General features: G+C 37.2%; 4 protein-coding genes across 4 annotated transcripts; 3 read left to right on the plus strand and 1 right to left on the minus strand.

The window, feature by feature from the left end:
- Positions 1–205: 205 nt before the first annotated feature.
- LOC146257598 (olfactory receptor 52Z1P-like) lies at positions 206–3,123 on the plus strand. The gene has a single exon (XM_084674883.1). The coding sequence runs from the start codon at positions 1,492–1,494 to the stop codon at positions 2,467–2,469; it is 978 nt and encodes a 325-aa protein (XP_084531009.1). The 5' UTR covers positions 206–1,491; the 3' UTR covers positions 2,470–3,123.
- Positions 3,124–7,334: 4,211 nt separating this feature from the next.
- On the plus strand, positions 7,335–8,750 carry LOC146257599 (olfactory receptor 52Z1P-like). The gene has a single exon (XM_084674758.1). It carries the CDS (start codon positions 7,528–7,530, stop codon positions 8,503–8,505), a length of 978 nt encoding a protein of 325 aa, XP_084530884.1. The 5' UTR covers positions 7,335–7,527; the 3' UTR covers positions 8,506–8,750.
- A 4,338-nt stretch (positions 8,751–13,088) lies between these two features.
- LOC146257600 (olfactory receptor 52L1-like) lies at positions 13,089–14,024 on the minus strand. Its single transcript, XM_084674620.1, has one exon. It carries the CDS (start codon positions 14,022–14,024, stop codon positions 13,089–13,091), a length of 936 nt encoding a protein of 311 aa, XP_084530746.1.
- Positions 14,025–16,299: 2,275 nt separating this feature from the next.
- On the plus strand, positions 16,300–17,235 carry LOC146257601 (olfactory receptor 52B2-like). Its single transcript, XM_084674500.1, has one exon. It carries the CDS (start codon positions 16,300–16,302, stop codon positions 17,233–17,235), a length of 936 nt encoding a protein of 311 aa, XP_084530626.1.
- Positions 17,236–17,937: the final 702 nt, after the last annotated feature.

Below are 17,937 nucleotides of genomic sequence, written 5' to 3' on the forward strand. Positions count from 1 at the left end.
CTAACATACTCTATCAGTTTCTAAATAATGCATGTTGAATAGTTAGGTTGGCTCAACTAAGTGATGCGACAACTGTGAACATTCAATAAAATAGTTACAAATGAATTAAGCATGTTCTCAATATCTTTATTACCATATGGTTATTGTGGTGATGCAGTTGCACCTCAGCATAAACATCTAATATCAGCCATAACCGACACCCTTTTATTACTTTTAGTGTAAATGCATGAGATAAGTGGACATAATTATGGTGCTATCATAATCTGAGAAATAATCAAAGAAAGGAAGTTGACACCACCTAGGTGTTGATTCTCTAGACAGTGTTTGTGACTGTTTACTCTGTGTCAAGCGTTCCCGTGACGCTCGGTCCCAAAGTTAGCACTCTGGAGAGAAGCCAGAGAACCGTGTCTTTCCATCACTCCTGTAAACAAAACAGTCATTAAGTTAATGAGCAAAGTTTGAAAGAAAGTAAACACAGTGGTTGCTACAATACATAGGGTTGTCAAGAACTGTCTTCAATAACAAGGCCTAGGGTGAACAAAGACTCCAGTGAAGGCCTTACGGGCATTTCTAATGGACATCTTCTATTGAAGATATATATTGACCCGGTTTTCATTCACTCAAGTCACATTTTCATAAGCTTCTATATTAAAAACCCTTGTCACTTTATTAAAATAATTGCTAATGTCTTACCTTACCTATGGGTAGAAACAGCCCAATTCAACTACTTTTTGGAGCCATGGTGCATCAGAGTGCAAATTTCTCCCATTTTAGGAATTAGCATGATGCTTACAGTACAGTACATTTGTAGTAAGCATTTATAGTCGTGCTTACACAGGAATTGTATAGCCAAGGTATGTGTGTCCCATCCAAAGTCCAAGGCTGGTATTTCAAAGCTGTATTTTCCTCTTTCCTACCTACACGCGTTTTAAGTGCACAGCACCAAACATGAATATAAACATATCTTACCGTGGCAAACTGGTGATTTGTTTTACTACAAGTTCATAGACAATTGAAATTCTAATTTTCATAGATGGTTTACTGGTCCTCAACCAGCCACCCAATAACATTGAAAACATATTGACAACATCGTTATGTCCATGTGCTGCTTTCAGAAACACTGGAATCTAGCTTGAGGTGGTCAGTGAATTACATGAGACGTTTCTTGCTACTTCTGCTCAGCAACACACCATCCAAACCCAACTATTGGTCAGTGCACTGCTGATAGCACATTGTGACTCCTCTACTATTGGTTCACAGCTCCAGTCTAGCAGACTGACTGTTGTCATGGTGGGGCCAGTGTGGTGGTTATTAGTTATTGCTAGTGCATTAAACATGATGACCTCCCCTAGAATAATCTAATTATTATTATCCAATCCCTTCCTCCAAAACTAATGAATCTTCACGTCTTATGTAACCACATAAAAGTGTTATATTATAACATCTCTTCCTCCTCAACGCAGGTGTGTAACAGTGAGTTGCAACTTTGCAATGGGAAACAATACAATAGATGTACTTAACTCAGTTTTCACCATGGGTGCAATGGAGTTGAGCAATAATGGCAAGTTAATGCTTATATTCATAGGCTCTGTTTTGTATATGTTTTCAGTGTTGTGTAATCTAGCTTTGCTTTTAGTCATAGCTGTTAACAAAAGTCTACATGAACCTATGTACATGTTCCTTTCCAGTTTAATAATCAACGACTTGATAGGCATCAGTGCCATGATTCCCAAGGTGTTGTCCGAAATAACGTCTGAATTCAGATATACCAGTTTCTTAGCTTGCCTTGGTCAAGCATTCTGCATTCACATATACGGAGGGGCCACACTCTTAATATTGTCTGTAATGGCTTTAGATCGATATGTAGCTATCTGCTATCCTTTAAGATACCACACTATTTTGACAAATGACCTTGTTGGAAACCTAATTGTTTGTGTTTGGTTGGCTGACTTTACACTAATAACTGTCTTGTTAGGACTTATGTTGCGGTTTCCGTTCTGTAAAACTGTTTTAGTGAATGTCTACTGTGACAATGTTACCCTCTTACAAGCAACATGTGCAACCGACACAAGCGTGAACAATATCTACGGCTTATTCATCTCTGGAGTGTACCATGGTATTGGTTTGTTGTGTGTTGTATATTCCTACTCATGGATCCTCTACACTTGCTTTAAAAACAAAGACCCAGGGGCTAAGTTAAAGGCTATAAACACGTGTGGCACTCATTTGCTTGTTTTTCTCATTTATGAAATCACAGGGATGTTCACTATCTTAGTGTATAGGTTTCAAGGTAGTCCGCTCCTGCTTCAGCAGTTGATGGGGATGCTCTTTGCAGTTATTTCTCCGAGCCTCAATCCACTGATATATGGGATTAAAAGTAAAGAGATTAAAGTCAAACTGAAACAACTCTTCTTTCAGTTACTTGGTACAGGTGGCCTGAAAGCTAATGTAAACACTGTCTCAATGTAACCTTGACTTCTATTTGATATAACATGTTAGTAAATGATAAAAACATTTATATAGACATGTTCGCATATATTATAAAACTGTAACATTTTAAATAATCCAACATTTTTGGCAGTCCAATGATACTCAAGGACTTAGATGAAGTATGTGCTCCTAAAGCATACAGCGGTTACAAATGTGACATTAAAGTTATGAAGTGCTTAATTGTTATCTTAAATATTATCTTTGGTGTTGCTTGTAAGGTATAACATAGACTAGCCTATAGTGCTTCGTTGTTATTATGGTATAACTACAATGGATAATATTAAAATTGTTTTTGTTAATTATTCGAACAGATTCAGACTTTTCTTCCTCATTATAGTTGTGTTTACACACAGAAATTGTATAGCCTAGGTATGTGTGTCCCATTCAAAGTCCAAGGCTGGAACTTCCAAGCAGAACTTTCTTCTTTCCTAGGCTACCTATAAGTGTTTTAGGTGCATATCACCTAACACTGGTTAGGTTTTTAGTTTTTTGTGCTTGTCTTTGGCAGGCACAACCTTTGTTCTCTCACATAGCCTATATTATAATTGGGTTTGCTCAGGCCTTTGGCAAGCACAACCATTGTTCTCTCTCATATATTTATTAATTGTATTTATTATTTTCCCACCCCCCCAAAAAACTTGGGGTACCTATGTCCTTTTGTTTTCTTACAGGGTGAGTCGTTGTTGCACATAACACGCTAGCATTCTGCTAATGAATGCTGATTGGTTAGAGAAGGACTGATACCATACAAACACGTTTATATATATCTTTATGTATGTATGTATGTATGTATGTATGTATGTATGTATGTATGTATGTATGTATGTATGTATGTATGTATGTATGTATGTATGTATGTATGTATTTATCTATATGTTTACTACGGTGGCCAACGGGTGCACACCACAGCAACATTAGCGAAGCAAACAAAAGTTGAAAACACAACGACATTAACACACAACACAACGGCATTAACAAAAACGAAACATTTATAAAAACGCTACATTTCAAAAACAGTCTACTACTTACAACACAACAGCATTGGTTCACACCACCAACATCAGCCGAGAACACCGCAGCATTAGCCGAGAACATAACAGCATTAGCCGAAAACACCATAGCATTAGCACAAAACACAACGAGATTTGCAGAAACGCTGCATTTCAAGTTCACACCAAATCGTTCTCCAGAAACTATGCATTTTCATTTTAAGAACGTGGCTGCAAAATCGTGAGTACAATTCAAATTCAAATGCATTTCTGGAAATGCATTTTCAAGTTTTATATTTCCAATTGAATTTTGGTATCTATTTGCTGGGGCATATTTTGAAAATTAAATTTCAAATGTCTTTTTCGTTTTCATTTTAATCAAGTGAAAGAACGAGCAGTCTTAAAGAAGAAAATTAAAATTAAAATAGGATGATTGATTACTAATTTCATTTATGAGTCAAATAATGCCGCCACATTCTTAAAATGAAAATGCATTTCTGGAAATGCATTTTCATTTGAATTTTGGTCACGATTTGCTTCCATAGTTTTCAACGTCAAACAAACTACTTGATTAACTAGAGCTAACATTCAGTAGTTATATAGCACTAGGTAGCTAGCTCTACACACATAGCTTCCTTAAAAAACTAACCAGAGAATGTCTAATATAGAGAGAACTGCCACTCTCGGGAAACTTCCGGGTTCTGAACTGGTTGAAGTTCCATGTGAGGGCGCTAACGAGCGAGTGCAGAATGAATGGAGGTCTATGAAGCTATACCCCTCAAAATCCACTTTTATCAGGATCTCAGGATTTAATCAGGATTTAAAAAGGCAAAAAAAATACACACTGCTGGCTGTTAGATTTTTTTTAAAGTCGCCTTTCGGTTCTAAAAAGCTTTTGAAAATGTAATTGACGTCATACACATCGTATGACCAGAGCTACTGCTTTACGGCAAGCTCTTGTCACTTACTTTTTTCTCTCAGAGCATCGACAATACAGCTGACAGGTTAGGCTCTTCCTGTCAATACACATGCTAGAAAGAGTTTTGGCTTGCTAATGTTGTTGCTAATGTTGCTAATGCTCTGACATTCGGATTCCGCTTCGGATGCCATCAAGCAAGAGCTCTGGTCGTATCAGTCCTTCACTAACCAATCAGCGTAACGACTCACCCTTTAAGAAATCAAAAGGACATAAGTACTCGTTCATTCAACTTTCGACCTATAATCCATGTTGAACATGCAACATCTACAATCAAATCGGAGATTTCTCAACGACAATCAGGCAAAAGAGACAAATTTAGCCGTTTAGCTCCATAGACTCCCATTCAACATGCACTCGCTCGCGATCACTCCCAGTGGAACTCTGGTGGAACTGCAACCAAATTCGGTACAATGGGGCTTAATAGGGAGTGGCAAGGCTCTCCTTAAACAGGCTCTGAACTAACTGTAAATTGTTACTCTGTTTATTTGTTTAATGAAACAGTACTAGCGCGACGTAGCTTATGTAAATCAAGTATTGTTCAACATATTTAAGTTGGCTAAACGTTCAAAACAATTCTGGTACAATTGTCTGTTCACTTTGATAATTTTATGAAATACGAACTTTTAGACTATTTGTTGTTTTATTGAAACCATAGTGCGATTTTGGCAAGCCCAGCTACTTTAGGTGTCTTATGATAAAGCCAGCACATTAATACAACTTCAAAAACTGATAGGTTAAAAGCAAGTGGATTTGATCTGTCAGCTAAACGAAATCTGCAGCCTACTGTCTGAAAAATTAACCATATAATTGTTTTAGGCCATCAAATAGGCTACGGTCTGTGTATGCTGAGGAATCTGTCCCTGCAGGATGCAGACAAGGTCTTTATCTCTGGACCAGTTTATCATCGGAGGTAAGTAGAGAATGTACATTTCCTGCACAATGCCATACAACTTAATAATCTACTATTAATACCTTTATCAATGTACATTACTTTGTTAGGGTAACTGATATTTATGCTTACCTAGAAGTAATATTTTCTGTACTATTTCAATGAAGTGGAGGAGTATGTTATTCCTAAAACCACCCCTGAGTAAGTTACACAATGAGGTGTGAGAGCCATTAAGTTGAGACTCCAGTAGGTTGATAGCCTTACAAGATCAGCCTTTATTTTTCTGCCCTAAGTACATAGTCTCTTGGTCAAAATAGAAATTCAGCAAATTCAACAATTAATATTCATATAGGTTATTGTTCCTACTATTAACATCACCTGTGACCATGCATCCTCCTGTAACTGGTGTTCCAGTAAATCTTTTTCAAGATTAGCCTTTATTCTTCTACCCTAAATAGGCCTACACCATCTCTTGGTCAGTTTTTGACACTTTATTCATGAGATGCAGTTTTAACAACTCATTTACTTGTAACTGGGAATACATGAGATTACATTAAATTTTACTGTTCCACGTGTAGAATTCACCTGCCATTAAATTAACATCTCACTGTGTAGCCTACAGTATCCATGCTCTGTGTTGTCAGAATGTGCAAATCGTTTTTATATTCATTATTCTCATGATGTCAGTGTAACTGACAATTCCACACAAGCCTGTAAACAAAAGTAACTGGAGAAATAACTACCAGTAGCTACCATACACTTGATTCTGCAATTGTTATTGTTTATTATTGTAGGTCTATGTATATTTTAAATATATCCATATCTGAATAATCAAATTCCCAAGTTGTCCTTGTTCCTTGTGTCTTTCAAACCATGCAAATAGCCTATTTTGGTTCAATCCTGTGGCACATACTGAATAGTATATTTCGTCTTCCAATTCGCTAGGTAGCGCTGTTAGATAAAACAAGGGTCCTGAAACTGCAGTCCTGAAACTGCAGCCAGAGAATGGGAGAGCCTGCCCTGGGAGTGATCGCGGTCGAGTGCAAAATGAATGGGAGTCTATGGAGCTAAACGGCAACATTTGTCTCTTTCGCCTGATTGTCGTTGATAAATCTCACATTTGATTGTAGTTTTTGCATGTTCAACATGGATTACAGGTTTTGTTCCTAGATACAGACATAGCCCCGGCCCCCGGTAAATTGTATAGCTAACTAACTAGATCGTAGACTTCTGCTGTGTGGGAATCGCAGGAGCTAACCAGTCGAAGGGCGTACACAAAAATACAGGGTATTGATATTCACAGCCTGGAAACATACCCATCTGCAACCGAAGGAGTCGGGGTAGACGGATATGCCCAGAGATAACAAGTAGGAGCTTCGACTTTGAGTGGCATTCCATTGTGCTGTTTCTATTACTGTAGGAGATCAAAAAAACTCGACTTCTAATGTGTTAGGAAAGCAGTAGGCCTACAGCAAACACAACCACTGTACTGAGCCTCCCGTTGAGGCCTCACACCTCATGTGTCATAGGGGCTCTGAGCAGTGACTTCAAACTAACTCACAGGAGGATTGTCAACTCATTGTGACATTAGAAACAACATATATTGGTGTTGGTAGGCAAGATGATTTAGGGAATTTTTACGAATCCTTATGTCCATGTGTCACTTTCAGAAACACTGGAATCTAGCTTGAGGTGGTCAGTGAATTACATGAGATGTTTCATGCTACGTCTGCTCAGCAACACACCATCCAAACCCAACTATTGGTCAGTGCACTGCTGATTTCACATTGTGACTCCTTTACTATTGGTTCACAGTTCAGCTCCAGTCTAGCAGACTGACTGTTGTCATGGTGGGGCCAGTGTGGTGGTTATTAGTTATTATTAGTGCATTAAACATGACCTCTCCTCCCCCTAATTATTATCATCCAATCCCTTCCTCCAAAACGAATGCATCTTCACATGTCTTATGTAACCACATATAAGTGTTATATTATAACCATTCTTGGGACATTTTCACAGATATCCACAGGTATCCTCAGATATTTGATGAAGTAAGGCAATGTGCATGTCTTGGTTGGTTGACTTTAACAGTCTCTCACTAAAGTCTGGTATTATAACTCATCAGGAAGACATTTCAACCTCCTCAGTGCAGGTGTGTAACAGTGAGTTGCAACTTTGCAATGGGTAACAATACAATAGATGTACTTAACTCAGTTTTCACCATGGGTGCAATGGAGTTGAGCAATAATGGCAAGTTAGTGATTGTATTCATAGGCTCTGTTTTGTATACGTTTTCAGTGTTGTGTAATCTAGTTTTGCTTTTGGTCATAGCTGTTAACAAAAGTCTACATGAACCTATGTACATGTTCCTTTCCAGTTTAATAATCAACGACTTGATAGGCATCAGTGCCATGATTCCCAAGGTGTTGTCCGAAATAATGTCTGAATTCAGATATACCAGTTTCTTAGCTTGCCTTGGTCAAGCATTCTGCATTCACATATACGGAGGGGCCACACTCTTAATATTGTCTGTAATGGCTTTAGATCGATATGTAGCTATCTGCTATCCTTTAAGATACCACACTATTTTGACAAAGGGCCTTGTTGGAAAACTAATTGTTTGTGTTTGGTTGGTTGACATTACACTAATAATTGTCTTGTTAGGACTTATGTTGCAGTTTCCGTTCTGTAAAACTGTTTTAGTGAATGTCTACTGTGACAATGTTACCCTCTTACAAGCAACATGTGCAACCAACACAAGCGTGAACAATATCTACGGCTTATTCATCACTGGAGTGTACCATGGTATTGGTTTGTTTTCTGTTCTATATTCCTACTCATGGATCATTTACACTTGCTTTAAAAACAAAGACCCAGGGGCTAAGTTAAAGGCTATAAACACGTGTGGCACTCATTTGCTTGTTTTTCTCATTTATGAAATCACAGGGATATTTATTGTCTTAGTGTATAGGTTTCAAGGAAGTCCACGCCTGCTTCAGCAGATGATGGGGATGCTATTTGCAGTGGTTTCTCCGAGCCTCAATCCACTGATATATGGGATTAAAAGTAAAGAGATTAAAGTCAAACTGAAACAACTCTTCTTTCAGTTACTTGGTACAGGTGGCCTAAAAGTTCATGTAAACACTGTCTCAATGTAACATTGACTTCTATTTGACATAACATGTTAGTAAATGATAAAAACCTTCATATAAAGATGTTCCCATACGTTGTACAACTGTAAACTTTTAAATTGTCCTACATTTTATGGCAGTCCAACAATACTTAATGATTTAGATGAAGTATGTGCTCCTAATGCATACCGCAGTTTCAAATGTGACATCAAAGTTGTAAAGTGCTTAATTGTTATCTTAAATATTATCTTTAGTGTTGCTTGTAATGTATAATATAGGCTACTCATATGTGCTTCATTGTTATTATGGTATAACTACAATGGATACTATTAAAATTGTTTTTGTTAATTACTCCAACAGATTCAGAGCTTTCTACCTCATATCACTTAAGGACAGTGATTGATTGCCTGTGACTTGATCAGAATCAGAATTGTGTTTAATCGCCAAGTAAGTGGTCACAAACAAGGCATTTACAGTGAATTTAGGCAAAACAGTGAATATTTTAACACAATAAACAAAATAAAAATGTAGAAAATTGACTGACATTTCAGTAGTTGCAAAGCACAGCTACTCTGCAGACTACAGACAACATATAATGAGACTAACCTTTGTATGTCGAATCACAACCAACAAGATAAAGTATGAATCTAACCAAACCAAAGACTTTTAAAGCCTGTGTGACTGCAAAGCTACTACATTACAGTCTTCAGGACTTACCACTATTTTCAGCTTGTCAAAGTCAAAACAAGATGAAGTATGTGCTCCTAATGCATACAGCGGTTACAAATGTGACATTAAAGTTATGAAGTGCTTAATTGTTATCTTAAATATTATCTTTAGTGTTGCTTGTAAGGTATAACATAGACTAGCCTATAGTGCTTTGTTGTTATTATGGTATAACTACAATGGATAATATTAAAGTTGTTTTTGTTAATTATTCGAACAGATGGCATTCGAAGCGGAATCAGAATGTCAGAGCATTAGCAACATTAGCAACACATTAGCAAGCCAAAACTCTTTCTAGCATGTGTATTGACAGGAAGAGCCTAACCTGTCAGCTGTGTTGTCAATGCCCTGAGAGAAAAAAGTAAGTGACCAGAGCTTGCCCTAAAGCAGTAGCTCTGGTCGTACTATGTGTATGATGTCAATTACATTTTCAAAAGCTTTTTAGACCAGAAAGGCGACTTTAAAAAAATCGAACAGCCGACAGTGTGTATTTTTTTGCCTCCCCTTTCGAATTCAGAATTCAAATTACTAGACAAAAAATTATATCCTGAGAAAAGTGGATTTTGAGGGGTATAGCTCCATAGACCTCCATTCATTCTGCACTCGCTCGTTTGCGTCCTCACATGGAACTTCAACCAGTTCAGAACCCAGAAGTTTCCAGAGAGTGGCAGTTCTCTCTATATTAGACATTCTCTGGTGTGAACTTGAAATGCAGCGTTTCTGCAAATGTCGTTGTGTTTTGTGCTAATGCTGCGGTGTTCTCGGCTAATGCTGCGGTGTTCTCGGCTAATGCTGCTGTGTTCTCGCCTGATGTTGGTGGTGTGAACCAATGCTGGTGTGTTGTAAGTAACCTAGTAGATTGTTTTTGAGATGTAGCGTTTTATAAATGTTTCGTTTTTGTTAATGTCGTACTTTGGTGGGCAGGGGAATACAGTGAATATTTTAACACAATAAACAAAATAAAAATGTAGAAAATTGATTGACTGACATTTGAGTAGTTGCAAAGCACAGCTACTCTGCAGACTACAGACAACATATAATGACGACTAACCTTTGTATGTCGAATCACAACCAACAAGATAAAGTATGAATCTAACCAAACCAAAGACTTGTAAAGCCTGTGTGACTGCAAAGCTACTACATTACAGTCCTCAGGACCTACCACTATTTTCAGCTTGTCAAAGTCAAAACAAACACAACTCACAAATAAGCATTACAAACAAATTATACAAACAAAAATAATAATATCATATAATAACAAAAGTTTATAAAATACATTTTAATGCTCACAATTTAACATGTTCTATGCCTTTGTGATCATCAGAACAACATATTGCATAGTCACTGAAATGACATATAAGTAGTGACACAAGTGTGCCACTGAGTGGCGCTGCAGGGTAACTAATAAAGTGTTGCAGGAAGAACATCTTTTTATAGCCTTGCCGCTCAATTTGGATTTTGCTTCTGTACTAGGTCTGGGAGCTCGGCTCTGAAGTGGGTTTCCAGAAAAAAAAATGTTGTCGGTCAATCAGCGAACAGAGGGAGTGGCTGAGAACGATGACGTTAATGTCTTGCACTAGTTTGAGTAGTTCAGTAATGGCGGCGGAGAAAGATGCGAGCAAAACTATTCTGCTGTTGTGGCAACGCTGCCGAATAGCCATAGGTTAAAGCCGGAGCAAGAACATTCCTTGCTGAGTTTTGTTGATGGCCATGATGTTGTGGCCCTCCTCCCCACGGGGTTCGGGAAAAGTTTAATTTTCCAGCTAGGCAGCTAGCTCTGTTACAGTAGTGGTGAAGGAGTTGGCTAAGGCGAACGCTTGCGATTGGTTATGGCAAATCAGAGTGGCTCTGGGCGGATCCAATAGTTTTAAACTTCAACAGAGGACCCGCCTTCAAGGAAGTTAACGTTTGTCAATGGAGAGATCCCAGACCCTCTGTACAAATGAAATGTACGAGGGTCTGGTTAGGAACAGGCTAATCTTTTTGTGGGCTAACCCAGAAGTCAAAGAGTAGGCCCAGTAGGCCCTATGAGTAGGCCATTGCCCCCGTTCTATTGACAAAAAGCCTATGGGATACAGTCTATGTATTTTTCCAATGGAATTTGGATTATCGCTGAAAAAAATCTATGTGGAGAACATTTTGTTCTGCAAAATAACAGAAAACATAAGCTTTATGGGTTTTTAAGCATAAATGTAATGGCTGCATGTCTTTAACGTCACCACCACTGAATTTTCAACTTCAGATTTTGCTCACTTACTTCTTAAATAGGCTACAACATCTTAATTTTTATATAAAATATACAGCAATATCAGTTGTTAAAATTACAGTTAATAAATGGACCCTTCTACAATTAACGCTAGCAGGCACACCCTACAATTTCTCTAGAAATGGTACCCTCTAGTTATTATTATTATATTAATAATTATGATTGAAACGAGTGAGAATAGGAGTTAAGGGGGCCCCATGCCTGTCTTCGTCTGGGGTCCCCAATTCACTAAATCCTCCACTGTTGATATCAACCAATATATTGAAAGGTTTGATGGTAATATGAAATCATTCCAACATCTGTGGGTGTCGCAATACCGTAATAAACCCGACCAATCATTAAGGGGTACCCTGACTATTGATTGAATGGGCTACCTGTCTGTCTGTCTACCTACCTACCTGCGTACATTGATATGCCCACCCTCTGCTCCTGGCTGCCTGTCTTCAGATGGACAATGGAGCATGTTCTCTGCAATGTGTACCCACCTGTATGGCCATTTCAATAATATTAATCCTAAAGTGATGCAGCTGCAGTTTTTCTCAGTTGCTTTTGTACCTACATTTCTTTAGATCCCAATTTAAATACTCAAAACTACTTTAAAAAAACTTACTTAGAAATAAATAAATAACGATACTTAGAAAAGGGGGGATTTTATCGTAATTCTGATGACAACATTTTTGAATATGCATTGTTTTCTTTTGTATGTAGCCTACTATTGGAAGTTCAATTTCTTTAAATAAAGTATGGAAAATGTATATGCCACTCTGTTGTGTTGTAAGTGGTAGGTCTATTTATATTCTGAATTAAACTTTTAACACAGGAATGTAAGACACTGTAACAAGTAATTCCACTTTAATTAGTAATTAAAGTTCATATAGGTAATGGAGACGAATAGTGAATTAATGCCACAATGTTCAAATGTGACTGTGTGTTTGCTTGTACCTCATACCACCCCTGCATATATCTGCCCCACTTGGACCAACCCAGTCCAAAACATGTGGACACGCCACTGACTGAGCCTTGCAGTGATTATGAAACATTATTGTTTATAGCTTTCCATGTGTACATAAAGGTAAGGCATCAAGATAAAGCACTACCACAATCATCTCTATGATCCTTTTTTTTTTTTTACAAAAAGGTTTATAAGGAACTTTACATTAAATTGTATCAATTTACAGGAAGACTTTAAAACAACATACAAATAGTGTAATAAGGTACATACGGCAGAAAATCAAGGATCAGAAGTGCAGAAGTTCCAACAGTATTTCTGTATTAACTCTAACTTTTTTTTACCTGCCACAGTGCAACAATAATATTGTTACAGTATAGTACATCATTCTGATGATTGGGCAGTGTAACAGTAAAACAACAGACATAAACACAGTACTATTGACAGGTGTACTCAATTTTACATATAAGTAGTATGAATAAACAGTTCAGACGTTGTATGGATACTGACAGTGTAGACTTGAATGAGGATTGTGTATTAATTTATTTTACTATTACTTTGAATGTACAGTTTCATATAGTATGTTACACTATAAACATTCATTAAATTCATTATGATTGATATTAAAACCTGGTTCAAGGGATATTGCATATGTGGCTGTCATGGTCATCATGAGAAAGCATTTCTTTTAAAAAGTAACCTAAAACTCTGGCGAATTTCCTTTGTTTTCAGACCATATATTAAAGGATTTACTAAGGGAGGAAACACCATAACTGACACTCCAAAAGCCCTTCTGAGGAAAGGGGACACGCTCTCAAACCGATGAGCTGTCAGAGCAAAGCATGAGTTACACTCCAAGAACAAAAACACCACCAGGTGTGTGCCACAGGTCTGAATGGCCTTACTCTTGGCATCAGATTGCTTATTCATAACACAGGTGAGCAGGATCTGCAAGTATGTGAATCCAACAACAAAGGCTGAAAGGCCTTGGTAGAAAGCTATAAGAGCCAAGCCATAGTAATTGTTCAAACGTGTGTCCTCACAGATTAGCTTGATTAAAGAGGGGTTATTACAGTACATGTCCACTATAGTCGTTCTGCAGATTTCAAAACGTAAGAGTAAACCCAACAGCACCATCATCAGAAATATGTTGAGGACCCAAATCATGATGATTAGTCGAATCAAGTGAGTCGGCGTCATAATGGAGTTATACCTTAGTGGACGGCAAATGGCAACATACCTGTCATATGCCATGGCAGTCAAAATAAGTAAGGAACCTCCTCCGTACAGGTGTGTAAGAAGAGCCTGTATGTAACACGCTGTATAGGAGATGGATCTGTTCTGGGTCAAGATGCTTAGCAGTATTTGAGGAAAGAAAGCAGTGGCACCCATCATGTCATTAACAGTCATGTTGAAGAGTAGAATAAACATGGGGTGATGCAATCTCCTGTTCAGGCCAATTGCTGTTAAAACCATTAAATTACAAAACACTATGATAACATAAGTAAGGGTCCCAAAAACGAATGCTGGATAAATGGAAAAAGTAGTTAAAGCAAGAGGCTCCATTATCAGCATGACTGTAACATCAGAAAAATTAGTTACCATAACCATATTGTATGGTTGTTGCTTTTGCAGTTGCTGATAATGGGTTCCAACTGCAACAGAAAGGACAATTAATATTACAACGTACTATTAATATTTTATGATAGGTATTCAATGATTACTACTTAGTTGCATGGTTATTAAAATATACATGATATAAAGTAGTACAACTGTAGATGCTAACCAGCTGAACGTATCTCCTACCTCTTCTTGTTCTGCAGCTCAGAGTGCCTTGTTTGGTGATGGTCCTGCCCTATTTATTAGCTTGTAAAAGTCTAGAATAGTTCATGACAGGTCCATATAGGACTCCGTTTTTTCCATCTTTTAGACTTAGAGGCAGTTGTGACACATATAAACATGCTTGAATACTCAAGATAATGTATTTGAATCACAAATTAAGTAAATACATGGAATAACAATCTAATTTCAGTGTATTTTTTAACTGTTTAAAAAAATATATTTGAACATTTTTTCACATACACAGTGAAAGGAGAGAAGAGGAGTGGGGAGATTAGAACAGAGAAGCCTATAACAGAGTAAAGCAGAGCAAAGTACAATAGAGTACCATAAAGTATAGTAGAGTCCTCATCAGGTAATCATCAATGATGAAAATGTTTTTTTGAATTTTCTTTTGACAATGTTGTTTTAACCTTTCAAAACTTTTTTTCAAAAACTTTTTTCGAAATTATTTTTTCAACCTTTCAAAAACTTTTTTTCTTAATTTTTATTAGAAAAACGTTTTTCAACCTTTCCCCTCAAAATCCTAACACTTTTATATTTATTTGTTCAACCTTTTAAAAGTTTTTTCTAAAACCTTTGTTGAAAGAAGAAAGTAGCAGATTGTCGCTAGTCACTAGATTTTTTGGTCACTAGGGAAGGTGAGAAGTCGCTAATGCAACAGTATCTGCAAGCTTGTGTTCAGCCATAGGCGATCAACCTCTAACAACCTATGAGCCTTGGTCTTCATGTAGGCTACCACAACCAACAAGTGTGCAGTGGAGCAATTTATATGGGAAAGTATAGAGAGGATGAAGTAGGCCTAGTAGAGGATGAAATGGATGATTACATTGAAAAATCTATAGGCCAAGATCAGCTCAGTCCTTGGTCAATATAACATTAACCCATAATAACACAACATTTATGATACGAAAGTAACACGTCATTACAAAAACTAAAATTAGGCTACATGTAGGTGCTTTGCAGCATTTACCTAGCTATGTGACAACACAATTTCTCCACAGCAACACAAACCCACCGTGCAACAGCATCGACAGTTTTTGTTGTTATTGTTTCTAAAAAAGGTTTATTAGCTTCAGGCCTCTGTTTGTGTAATGATGTGTGATCGGGGAAAATGTAGTCAGTTTTTGAGTGCTGCAATTACATAGTTGAAGTGTTGTGCACCTAAGGGCCACCGTAGTTAATGGACATACAGTCAGGGCCGTTGCAAGGAATTCTGGGCCCCCTGAAAGAATATTGGTGTGGGCCCCAACTTTTCATCGCCAAAGATCAATTTGACACCACTTTTTTCCTTAGACTAGCCTATATGTATTATAATTTTTATGTAAAATCAATGTGCAAGTAATCCAGTTTTTGTAATCCAGTTTTTGTTTTTGTTTGCTGTGATTACATAGATGTGTTGTGCACCTTAGGGCCACCGTAGTGTATGGACATACAGTATTACTTTATTTACTGCTGCTATTGTTTCTTGACATATACATATTTCATACATAACCTATTTTCATACAGTTTTCAGATTAAATATGTTTTTGGTTTGACTCTGATTACTGTAATATTTTCTCTTAAATGTTTATTGTGTTTGAAAATGTTTCGTCTTGGCAAAAAACTCAAAACAACTGCGCATGTTTTTTTCTTTTTTTTGGTGTGATTCTCTTGAGAACATGATGCAATGGGTTATTTTAGGAATTTACAGATTACCTATGCACCATCTCAGAAGACTTCATAGGGATGTACATTTTGCATGGCTATGGAAACCATTCACTATATAAACTTGCTGTTTCCTAGTGTGTCATTGAAAATGAATGGTCATGGATAACTTTGGATAATGAATCATTTTTGGTGCTGCAGTGGAGAGACTTTGCATAAACTGAACCAGTTTTATGCTGTGCGGAAACAGATGTAAGTAAAAGGATGAAATAAGGAATATTTGTCAATTTCAATGTATTTGATGTTTTTTGAATAATTGTAATTTTGTTAATTATTTTGTATGTGTAATTAGTTTAACCACACTTCTGAAGAAGAGAAGCCTGATTCCAAGACAATGGAAGAACCTACAAATTTGTCATCTATCCTAACACTTCAAGGCTACAACCTCCCTCCTGCCACCGTTATCCCTGCTTTCCTTTTTGTCTCCCTGGGTTATATGATCATCCTGTTCTGCAACCTTCTTCTTATAATCACCATCATCGGAAATAAGAGCCTCCACCAGCCCATGTATCTTTTGTTGCTCAACTTGCCCATCAACGATCTCATCGGCACCACTGCTCTGTTTCCACAGATGATCAAACAGATTTTATTAGACATCAAGACGTTACCACACTCGTCATGTGTCACTCAAGCATTCTTCATTCATATTTATGGCACTGGTGCTATTTGTATTTTAACTGCTATGGCATATGACAGATACATTGCCATATGTTTTCCATTGAAGTACAATGTCATTATGGCTAACAGCCACTTGATGAAAGTCATAACCGTGATGTGGCTGACTATCATTATTCTAATGAGTGTTCTCTTTTACCTGTTGCTTCGTTTGCCCCGTTGTAGGTCTCTCATGGCACACACCTATTGTGATAACCCCTCATTACTGACACTGGTCTGTGCAGATACAAGCATCAATAACATCTACGGTTTATTCACTGTGGCTTTTACACAGGTGATAGCAAATGGGACAGTTCTGTACACATATCTTCAGATCCTTGTTGCATGTTTCAGAAACAAGGGATCTGATACGAAAAACAAAGCTTTACAGACTTGTGCCACTCATCTAATAGTTTTTCTTCTTCTTGAATGTCTGGGTCTTTTCACAATTATTTCCTACAGACTAAGAAATATTCCACCAGACCTAAGGAGACTTATAGGGATCTCAACATTCATTTTTCCTCCAATACTGAATCCTATCATATATGGTCTAAAAACTAAAGAGATCAGAGAAAGGGTGATACACATGTTCAAGAGCAAAATATTTCCCTCCTAGGGATGTATTATTCCACAGCTACAGAACCAACAGCATCTATGATACAGTTGTTACTCAGTCAAATTGTCAGTTTTTTCTTTCCTCTGTGGTTAACAATGGAATGTATTTGACATAGACCAGGATTGTAGTGTGTTGGTCACCTGAGTAGAAACCATTTACAGTATTGGAGGGATAGCTTATCGTAGAGGAGTAATATTGAAATGGTGGACTGCGGTCCATGTCCGTACCCAGCATAGGGTCAATACGGACCGAATAGCATCAACATTTATTATCACAAACAAATCAACTTCAGTAATATTACACGATAGACAGGCTCTCTCGCTCTGTCTGTAGTCCTTTTCTGCTGTGATATCACATTAAAATGACATGTCTTTTGTCTTATCTACCACTACTTACAATAATAATTTTACAGAAATGCTTTATGATTACTACACATTTAATATACAGGAATGTACATGTTCATAATGCATAATAATTCAGCATTTTATCTCATTTAGTATATGGTTTAATTGTAATTCATAATTTGTGTTTTTACTTATGAATGGAAAGTATGCCTGGAAATGTTTTCATTATGGGTCTATGGTTAAACAGATAGTTTATAAAAACATTCTAACAATTAGTAAAGAGCTTGGTTGTATGATTTGTTGAAATTCCTTATCAGTCATTTCAAGTATATTCTAAAATTGCTACATAAACCTGATA

The sequence above is a fragment of the Hypomesus nipponensis genome, chromosome 15 (assembly GCF_054491055.1).
Source record: "Hypomesus nipponensis isolate SF chromosome 15, ASM5449105v1, whole genome shotgun sequence".
Taxonomy (NCBI): domain Eukaryota; kingdom Metazoa; phylum Chordata; class Actinopteri; order Osmeriformes; family Osmeridae; genus Hypomesus; species Hypomesus nipponensis.

Bases quoted from the DNA above. Each gene is read 5' to 3' on its own strand.
- LOC146257601 (XM_084674500.1), top strand. From the start codon at position 16,300: ATGGAAGAACCTACAAATTTGTCATCTATCCTAACACTTCAAGGCTAC.
- LOC146257600 (XM_084674620.1), bottom strand. From the start codon at position 14,024: ATGGTAACTAATTTTTCTGATGTTACAGTCATGCTGATAATGGAGCCT.
- LOC146257598 (XM_084674883.1), top strand. From the start codon at position 1,492: ATGGGAAACAATACAATAGATGTACTTAACTCAGTTTTCACCATGGGT.
- LOC146257599 (XM_084674758.1), top strand. From the start codon at position 7,528: ATGGGTAACAATACAATAGATGTACTTAACTCAGTTTTCACCATGGGT.